At 37.6% G+C, this 10,940-nt stretch overlaps 1 protein-coding gene across 2 annotated transcripts; it reads left to right on the forward strand.

Moving 5' to 3' along the window:
* The first annotated feature begins 5,289 nt into the window (after window positions 1-5,289).
* On the forward strand, window positions 5,290-7,815 carry SPL8 (squamosa promoter binding protein-like 8). Of its 2 annotated transcripts, none has more exons than XM_089052907.1 (4): window positions 5,290-5,733; window positions 5,880-6,607; window positions 7,122-7,291; window positions 7,408-7,815. In XM_089052907.1, exons 2-4 carry the CDS (start codon window positions 5,952-5,954, stop codon window positions 7,563-7,565), a joined length of 984 nt encoding a protein of 327 aa, XP_088909033.1. In that variant the 5' UTR covers window positions 5,290-5,733; window positions 5,880-5,951; the 3' UTR covers window positions 7,566-7,815. The 2 variants fall into 2 exon arrangements, with proteins under 2 accessions (XP_088909033.1, XP_088909034.1); XM_089052908.1 differs by having other exon boundaries at window positions 5,464-5,729.
* The last annotated feature ends 3,125 nt before the right edge of the window (window positions 7,816-10,940 follow it).

Here is a 10,940-nt window from a genome sequence, read left to right on the forward strand (position 1 = left end):
TATGTGGTTACTACTTGTTGAGGGCTGTTTGAACTCGTTGCATCGCTATTTTGAGTTTTGACACTTGCAGAATAGGAAAAATGCAATTGTACCGATGAAAATGTATAGGAAAGTGATTGTGTTTATCTGTTGAGGGATTCACGAGTCTTGTATGATGTTAAATCTTTGCACACTAGTCATAATAGTGCTCATTTCCCCACTAGAAATATCAATGGTAAGACAGGTTCTGCAGGATCCCCGCACACTAGTGCTTCCTATTGTATGTTTTGTCTTTGTTTTTCCTTTTGAGTGCCAAGTTTGCTTCCCCCTTAACCAAAAAGATCGGTGTCTGGTTCAAGGACCATTTTGTTTTATATGTTCACTGGCTGCTGTGTGGAAGTTTCATGTGTGCTGCCAGTAGAAGTGAAGGTAAATGTAATGGACTTGTCATGTCTAGTATTAGCTGCCACAAATGCCCCCTTGCTGGAGGTTTCAGATAGAGACTTTAGGAAACATAATTTTACTTGGACTAAATAGAAATCAGTATGGATGCTCTGTTTTCGTTGTGTATGTGTGCTTCTGCTTATAATATAAATAAAAATAAAAATAAAGAATTGCTAGAGAGAGAGAGAGAGAGAGAGAGAGAGAGAGAGGAACTTATTCGATTGCTCTTCTCAGAATTGGCCTAGTCTTTCTGAGCAGTGTTGGCTTTGAGGGTTTACTTGAGAAAGAGCAAAATCATTCAGGATGAAGTTAGGCTTTGAAAATTTGTGGGAAGCAAGACAGGCCACTTATCTAATCTCCTACAGAGCCTATGGAGCGGTGAGGGCGTAGGGAAGAAGATGAAGTTATACTATGATATGATGTATGTGAAGAGCAGAAGAGATGTTTGGTCCTTTTCCTCCTCACTTGCGTTGCCTTGTTCCGTGGGGTGTTGGTTTGGAAGACTACCCCCTCTTGTAATTTTGTGGCACACACCAAACAAGTATAACCAAAATCAATCCCATTTCGTAGCTTGGACATGACACAACTATTCCAATTAAAACGGACAAATGGGACAGGCGCGAGACTATTCTTATTAAATCGGACAGCAATCCCCCGTATCAAGAAAAAAAAAAGTCACATCCCCAAGGATGGAACTTGCATAAGTTAACTGAAATCTTGCTATAAAGTTAGCAACACCAATATTTTGCTCTAATGTCAATGTCACACTTCAAACTGTAGCATGACAAATTATTGAGGACCAATTTACAAGAATTGAGCTATAAAATTCTCATCTTCTCCCTGCCTACTATGTTATTAAAAAATATATTTTTTATGCCAAAACTATTTGATAAAATATATATAAAAATAAAGAATAAAAATTCATTCAATATAAAAGGCCCTGTAAAGTTAGACATTCCGTACAGAAGAGTCAACTTCTGTGTCAGCCTTTAACCACAAATGCCAGCAGTCTCTGTACTCTCTCCTCCTCCTCCTCCTCCCCGTTGGATAATCAGACTGCCTCTGCCTCCGCCTCCTCTGGTCATCTGCTACTCTCACCCAACGCTCCTCGTCTGCTCTCGTCCGCGCGTGCCCAGCTGTGACCTATTTCTGTAATTTCATCGCCCTTCAAGGGCAATCGTTTGTATCAGTTAAGACAGCTGTCTTGAGCACGGAGCGAGTATGCCTCCAGTCCAAGTCTTGGGAGTGATGTTGTGCTGCAGCAGTGTACCGATACGTGTGGACAAACTAGTAACTAGTTGCTCCACTGAATAATACATCGTACGATGAAGATACGATCATCTGTTGATCTGTCGCTTGGTTTTTTATAACCCTTGTGACCTTCTCTTTCACTTCATTATACACAAAATTTCCAATTATTTTTTCCTTCCTCGCACATTTTAATTCTTTCTCGATATAGAAAAACATACAAGTTAAATCTCAATTACATGCAAGCACTTAATAGGTTATTTTTAACAATTTTCGCGACAGCAAGAATGAGAAATTAAATCATCTAAATTTACAGTTCATCTCACACATTTTTTACGTAATTTAATTATGTAATTTCAGATGAGAAATAAAATTTGTGATATTAAGCAATTTCTAGGTTATTTTTGTATTAAGCTCGATTCAACATGTATATTTTTTCTTCTGCAAAAGAAAACTAGGAAGCTACAAGGTAGGAGCCCCTAAAACACCACCACTCTATAAATCCAACTGAAGGCTGACTGAACAAAATGAGGTATATAGCCCTCTCAGATATGTTGATGTTGGTATTGGTGTCCCAAATTAGTCCGAGCATCAGCAACAAAGTTAACTTCGCGAAAATTAATTTTCTCGTATACGCACGATAGCTAAATATAAGAGCTCGAAATCCCTTTAACATGTATATTTGAGTCAAGCGGATGCATTGTTTTCCAGTTTAGTGAAATAATCAGAATGCATATTCTTGAGTGGGTTTTTAGCCAAAAAAATTGATAAACCACACCACACCCATGGTCGCACAGGATTCCCAATCCTGTTATCTTTCTTTATGTCGAAGAAAAACCAAAAGCAATATTGCCAAAAGGGTAGATATATAGTACGATTTGAGATCTTGATGATTATCGACTCTTTTCTTTTATTTATTTTTTAATGTTAAAATAATGGTGAAACCCATAATGGCTTATAAATGCATACAAAAAGAACAAAAAATTTATCATACTCATAATTTGCATTATCGTACCTACGTACTATATATCAAGGTAGGCTTACAAAGAAACAAAAAAACAACAATAGGTTCATGGGCAGAGAATCATGCTTTAATCAAACAACAAATGATGTTTCCTTGACATCGAAGTTGTTCCATTTTCATTTTTGTTTCTTTTTGAATCCGTCTTTTAGGTTGCAACTTGCTACTAAGGGCGGGACTAGAAATTTTCATACGGATGGGCTAGATTTTTTATATTATTTATTTTTCATTTAATGAGCTTCTGAGGTTTGTAGTGAACTAAATTTTTCTAAGATGGAGTAGGCTATGGTGAACTTTCTAAAATTAGCACTAAATTCTTTATATATATATATATATATATTTACACTCTTTCGGAGCCCACCTAATCTCAGAAAAATTTAGTGCAACAACCTCCGTCAAAGACGATGTAGAACCAAAAGAGAACATGATCAGTTTTAAGGAGCGAATTTTGGGAGAAGGATTTGATTGTGAACATAGTCGAAAAGAGGTGATGGGAACTTCAATATGAGCTTGCCTCAAAAGAAATCACCACAAGGGGCGTCTTATTCAAAACGCCACAATGGACTTATTCACTAACCCAAAAGAAAAAAAGACTATAAGAGAAAAGAGGGAGGAGGGGCAGTGACGCTTCCTCCCTATCAATGGAGTTTTTCGTTTGAGACTCACATAAGGAGAGAACGCCTAGGGTTTTTTTTTTTTTTTTTGGGTTACAAAATATAGCTCATGAATCGAATACTTTGTTACCTAGTTGAATTAAAAAGCAAAAAAATGGTGTATGATATGATTATTGGGTTTTATGCCAATTATTAAATGTTATTTGGATAGAAGTTACAATGAGTTATAATTTTTTTTTTCAAAAAGCTACTTATAAACTATAAGGAGATAAGTTGCAGAAAGATTTTTTTTCAGCGAAAGCTGCACACAGAGGGATGCCATTAATATTAAACCTGCCACAGCTCGTCTACTGTGGGGTCTATTTATTGAGCCCAGAAGACTTGACAGTTATATGGTCTGGATAAGAGTTGGTGCATCGATACAAACTATTGGAGCAAAATATTTACCATTTCTTTTTATATTTTCATTAGTTTTATTTCTTATTACAATAGGGTAAATATATAAATTTGGACCCTATTGAAAACGTTATGTAAAAAGAAAAAGGTAAATTTGTCTAAATTAGGATTAAAGAGATATTTAGTGATATATTCATTCTTAGCACTAATAATATAGATAAACCCTACACCATTGAATTTCTATAAACAAACCCAAAAAAAACCCAAAAATTGACAGCTGGCCTGGCCTCGTTGAATTTAAGTTTGATTATTAAATTACTTTGATACCCTATTAAGTATTTTGAGTATTTTATGAGGTTTTAGATTTGGGCTTGTTTTAATAAATTGATTGTAGTTTTGTAATTTATAAAAAGTTAAAAGCCTCTTTGTTATGTTGTAAATGAGATTTAAGTATATTTCTGAAGTCCATTTCATTTTATAATTTGGGCCCCTATATTGGGTATAATAGTGAATCTCTCATAAAATAAGTGTGAGATTGAGCCTAAATTAAAGATTAAAACGAGATCAAAGTATATAAATTTTGTCCCTTTTTTTTTTCTTCTTTGATTTTGATTTTAATCTTTTGTGCCTGTAGTTTTTATTGTCACCATTGCCATTGCAATAAAATATCCAGACATGTGTTGAAGACATCGCTTTCTCTCCTCCTAAATTGGTGAAACATTTATAGGTGGATGGGTTAAACCCAAAAGATATCTAGTTAGTAGAAAGTATTTATCAACTTGGTGATCCATTCACTCGTTTTTTTCTAGACATTGCTGATCATTATAATATATACATGTGTATGTTTTTCAATACGTCTGCCCTATACACCACATGATCGTGTTTCAATATGATATAATAATTAGTTTGTTGAAACAATCATAAACTCATGTGGACAATCTTCTCGTATTGTATTAGTATTGGAATCACTCACTGCATTTTGTATTTTAATTTGTCAACTTTCAGACGTGAGATTTTAAATAATTCAAAAATATTAGAATATTGTCAACTCAAATTAATGTTGATAAAGCTTGACATGTTTATATGAAGCATACCATGTAAGCTTATTGGGAAAGAGAATATCTTCCCCGGTTTGCATGATGGCAGCAACAAAGTGAACCTAATTTGAGATGAGTTTATGTGGATATGTTATAATTTATTTAGACGCATATGTTAGGTTTGTTTAAGTGATGATATAAATTTTTTATTATTTTTTTCAAAAGATTAAAGTTGAGTTAGGTCGCTTTCAATAATCAAGAAACAAATTTCAAGCCTCTTCAAAACAAAACCAAATCAAACCATTTACGAATTTAAAAAAAATAAAGAAAGGGAACCAAAAAGGTCGAAGGAAGGAAGTAGATAGAGAAAAGAAAATGGTGATAAAAGGCTATGATGATCCTCTCTGCTCCAAACTGATGAAAACTCGACACGGCAAAACAGATAGTGGGCCCCTCATTTAATTACCATAACCGTGTTACAGAGAGAGAGAGAGAGGCCTGGCCATTACCCACAAGGCCACACAGGTCACCAACAGCCAAGCCAAGCCACAGCGTATGAGGAGAAAGAGTTCCCTTCACAATTCCTCCACAGTCCTAACTAGTTGGACACAGAATTTCATTGCCTTGTGGCAATAATAATTAGGGTGAGGCTGGACAAAATGGTAATTTTGAGAAAGAGAAACTGATCCACTAATCAAGTCCCTCTGCAGAAGCCACCTCATTACTCTCTCACTTGATCCTCCTCCTCCCTCCCTCCTTCCCCCTCTTCTCTTCTCACTCTGCTTTTCACCTTTTAGCCTCTCTCTCTCTCTCTCTCTCTCTCTTCTAAGCAAACTGGGAAAGAAAGAAAACCCACCCCATTGTTTCCATCAATGTGACTATTTGAGTGTGTCTCAGTCTCACTGTGATCTTATATATGAGCTAAGCCCTCTTTTCAGAGAAAGAGTGTGAGAATTGGAAGAAAAGTAGCTGCAGACACCACCACAATCAGTGAGTGAGTGACTGACTCTGTTACTGTGCCACTCTCACTTTCATACACTCAATTTTCAACAAGCTAGAAAGAGAGAGAGAGTGTGTGTGTGTGTATGTACCCGTAATGTTCATCTAACTGACACATCATCATCTCTTTGGCCATTGCAGGTTCTTTTCTTTCACTAAAAAGACCTCGTCGGAAAGGGCGCCCCGGCTAAGACCCACGAGATCATTACCAAAATGCTGGACTACGAATGGGGAAACCCCTCCACCGTCATGCTCTCCCCCGACAACGACCCCGGATCCGACCCCACCCGACACCACCACAACACCACCACCATTTTCGACCATTACGCCTCCCAAGCCTCCCAAGCCTCCGCCTTCAACAACCTCGTCCCTCCTCCTCCTCCTCCTCAACAGCAATCTCACCACGCCGCATTTGCGCACCACTTCAACTCGGCCCAGGCCCAGCAGCTCCACTCCATCTACGACGCCCACGCCTATGCTAGCGCATCGGCCTACGCGCCTCCAAACCACCACCCTCTGCTCTCCCTCGACCCGATCCACGGCGGCGCGGCCCACGGGCTCATTCTGGTCCCGAAATCAGAGGACCTGTGCCGGCCCGTGGACTTTGCGTCGAGGATCGGGCTCAACCTCGGCGGCCGGACCTACTTCTCCTCCGAGGACGACTTCATGAACCGGCTCTACCGCCGTACCCGACCGGCCACCGACACCGGGTCGACTCACGCCCCGCGGTGCCAGGCCGAGGGCTGCACGGCGGACCTCTCCCACGCCAAGCACTACCACCGCCGCCACAAGGTCTGCGAGTTCCACTCCAAGGCCTCCACCGTCATCGCCAACGGGTTGACTCAGCGATTCTGCCAGCAGTGCAGCAGGTTCAAAATTACCCCCAATGCCCCTCCCCCCAATCGCGTAATGACCGAAATGCCCCTGGGGTCTTGCTTGCTGTTCTCCTCCCGCCCGGCCAATCCCGTTTGCCGGACACGGGGGTCGATCCCCAAAGGCATTTGCGTCCGTATACAAATTATTACGTGCCCCGTTTTCCGTTTGGTTTGATAAATGCACGTGAGCAAGGGTTTTTCTTGTCTGAAATGATAAAAAAAACCCTGGTCTTGCTGTGGATTGACGATAATGGCCATGGGAGACGAATCATGCTTGGTGCATGGCCCAATGATTGGCTAGTCCGTACATTTGGGCGATCCCGAGGGCATTTCTGTCCGTGAAAAATATTATACCCTTCTTTGGGTTATTGCGCTTGCCGTTTATGGACCGTGTTGCTTTACTTGTTATGGAAAGAATTTGTTGATGTTGATTAATTAGTATTAATTAATAAACTATAATTAAATGCAGCATTTTGACTTTATTTTGTGGTAACTTTTTTTCTTGCAGATTCCATCTTCTTCCCGAGTTTGACAACGGAAAGCGCAGCTGCCGGAGGAGATTGGCCGATCACAATCGTCGCAGGCGAAAAACTCAGCAAACAAATCAAGAGAATCACAACTCACAAGTACAGCAGCTAGTGGAAAATGCCCGGAATTCTTCTTCAGATAATGTTGCAAGTAATTAATTAAACCTAGTTCATAAATTGAGACTTTACCAAGCTTTCTTTAATTTTGTTTTAGTATGTGGAAATTGAACTTTTGTAACATTTGGTTTTCTGGGATTTGTTTGGTAGGGTCTCCGCCTGAGTCGGCAGCTCATTCGGCGTCCTCTGTGACCGTGGCCCTGTCGCCGCCACGAATGACGTTGGATTGTTTTAGGCAAAGACCCTATCAAGCTGCTGCCACAACTTCTTCAGGGTCATCAAGCTCACTTTTTTTCTCAAGTGGGTAAAAGCCAATTAGAATGAGTTAATCAATGGCGTTGTCTATTTTTAATTAGTCTAGTCTTCCCTAAAATTTCAGTCTTAGTCTGAACGAATTTTAGTCACATTAATTACATGCAATATTGGAGCATGAATTTGGCTAGCTATTCTCTATATTCTATGCAAGTAGATTCTTTACCATTTTTATTTATTTTTCTCTGCAATTAATGAATGCATTTTAACTCAGTGGCAACAAGGTTGCTGGAAATTAAATTGGAAGCTGTTTGTGTTTGGTTCCAGAGAAAGTTATGTGTTTGTGTTTGTCTTGGTGCTGGAATTTTCCGGGAAAATGCAGGGAAAGATAGAAAGAAATTGACTGCAGCACTACTAGTAGTAGTTTCAGTTTTGTACTTATAACTTTAACTTTAATCTGAGGAGGAATATAATGAAGGATCGAAAGAGGACGTGAAGCCGTCAAGCTGTCTCCCAAATGGAAGCTGTGCTAAAAACCAAGTTCATTATCAAGCAGCAATTTTGATCAAAATCAATCAATCACATGCTGCCCTCCCTCTCTCTCTCTCTCTCTCCCTCTCTCTCCCCGTAGAATCGCTGTGAGCCGTACATCCACATTTCAAAGGTCCCCGTTGGGGCCTACTCGACGGAAATCACATGGAGGGTAGAAATTGTTAATCATGGCAAGCAATTATTTCACCATAATATGAATATCTCTCCACACAGGGACATAAAAGCTTGTGTTTTGGAAGTACTTCTTTCAACAGCGCTAAAAAAACTCTTTCAAGTACAGGTGAATTTTCAACGAGTCATGCGAGGGTACATGGAGTCGAATTTCAATCATCTTGTTCGTGTTGACGAAATATATCTTGATTAGACTAATTGCGTTAACAAATCGGGAACTTAACGAATTATTTATTTTCGAATTAGGTCGATGAGTTTCTAAGGAACAATATTGTACCCTTGCATAATGTAAAATAAGAACAACATTAATTCTGTCAGCTAGAGCTAGTTGATGTTACTTTGTGAATTAATGTATAGCATATAGTACTAAATTGAGGGTTTGTTTTGTCAATTTTTATTTTGTTTGGGTGTGTTTTTGCAACAATTACGTGATGGAGTTGCAAGAACCGTAGCAGGCATGCAAGTCATGCAAAGATCCTTGTCGTCCTTTTCTAGAAGAATTGTTAGTGGGGGTGACATTGACTTACAAAATTAGTCACATGACATTGTGACATAATAATAAAAGTAATACTCGTTGTCCCAATTGAAGATTACAAAGTTGCATGATGTGGAAATTTAATACTGGGGGTTTCCTTTTCTTGTTTTCTTATGTGCTTTCATTAATCTTTTTCTATCATCTTCATATATATGATGTATGATTGTGAGTGATGGGTTTTTTTTCATTCTCTGATGTGGAAGTGGAAGCCTCCTTGCACTTTCCAGGAAATTTGTTGTTAGTGTTAGGCCTTTTCCTATGTGTCTTTATTCATCCTACTTTTTTGCTAACAGCTTCAATTAAATTGAGATATGCTTTTGTTCTAAATCAAGACAAGCAATTGATCTCCTTCCATTCATTTCAAATCATGGATGTGTTGAAAACTAAAAAAAACATTACTTTGCTAGTTGTAAGTGAACTCTCACCTCAAGACGTATACGGTTTTTTTAGGTCAATCAATCATATCCGTCACACTCTATTTCAATATAATTAAAAAATATCACAAGTCTCTATATTTAGAGTTCATGTATTTACTCGCATTTCTAACATATAAACCATTAAAATCAATAAAGTACGAGCGTTATTTTTTTAATTTTTTTAAATATCAGTCCAATAATGTGAGAGCTATCTCGTGTAGTTGCCTATAATTTTAAAGTGTGTATGACTTGTGGCTGAAGTAGGAAATCCCATCTCATCCGTCATCACTGATGAGCTCATTTTGTAATTGTTTGGAGAGAGGTCACTTTCTTGCACCTCTCACTTTAAGTTTCGTGTCCCCTTATCCTATATCAAGCACAAGAAAAGTAAAAAGGCTATAGCTACCCCCTCATCAATTGGTGTTCATTACTTTTACTGACAATATAAAGAAAAAGTAATTAAGACAAAAGTCACTTTTAGTTTTGTAAGTTTGGTATTTTAACCACTTTTGATTTTGTAGTTTTAATTTAATCAATTTTGCCCTTGTAATTTCCTATTTATAGTAATTCAAGGACATGTTAGTATTCTTGTCAATTTCTTTAACAATGCAAGAGGCAATTTCGTCAACCAAATCCCTTGAGCGTAATAGCTTGTCTAAAATTCTCCTCATTTCATATTAGGACTCGAAATTCAACCACTAATCCTAATTTTTGAAGAACCCTAAACCCAAATGACCAATTTCAAGCCCTAATATGAAATTAGGGGAGTTTCAAACAAACTTTTATGCTCAAAGATTTTGAGTTGACGAAATTGCCTTACACTATCAAAGAAATTGACAGGAATACTAACTTGTCCTTGAATTGCTACAAATACGAAACTACATGGTCAAAATTGACGGAATTAAAACTACAAAATCAAAAGTTGTTAAAGTGCTAAACTATAGGGACCAAAAGTAATTGAAACTGTAAATCATATAATTTGATGTGTAGTAATTTATTTGTACTGGCTATTATTGTTTGTGAGTTCTAAAACATCTTGCATATGACAAAATTTACAATCTTAATTGGAATGCTCTATGATAGAGTTTCTTCGATCATGCGTGATCGTTAGTGGAGGCACACTAGATTGTCTTAATTTTGATGTTAGATCGATTTGTTATTGTAATGGCCATTTGCGGCTAGTTTATATTGGTCCTTTATGAGTAGTGATTTTTTTGGCTGTATTATGAATGCAATTCCATACTTTTTCAACAACAAAAAAAACAAAAAAAAAAATTTGCATATAGGAAACATTTACACTAATATATAAAGTATAATATAAAATAATCCAATACATACGGTAAACCTCAAACATAAGGACTAATAACCTTCAAAGCAAACCAATCATTATATTCATAACCTTCAAAATAATTCCAACTTAGGTAAACCTAACAATTGGGTGTTTCTTAAGTAAGCACTTCCAAGTGCTTTTTTAAAAAACATTTCAATTTTTTATTATTAAAATAAAATTTGTTGTGCTTAATGAAAGCGCATATAAACAAAAGGATTTTATTACTACTTTTTACAGAAACACTCCCAAACCGGCCATAGTGGTAACGTACACATTTTCTGTTAATTAATCGTTGATTGGCCAAAAAGAAAACGGTCAGTGGTCCAAACTTTGGTTAATAATTAGTATTTTGTGAGCTCTCAAGTCCTCCGCAGGGAGGAGTAGTGATCACAAGTCAGTGAGTGGTCCAAATTGGCACGCAAACAAT

This window comes from Prunus mume, linkage group LG5 (assembly GCF_029339155.1).
Source record: "Prunus mume cultivar Tortuosa linkage group LG5, ASM2933915v1, whole genome shotgun sequence".
Taxonomy (NCBI): Eukaryota; Viridiplantae; Streptophyta; class Magnoliopsida; order Rosales; family Rosaceae; genus Prunus; species Prunus mume.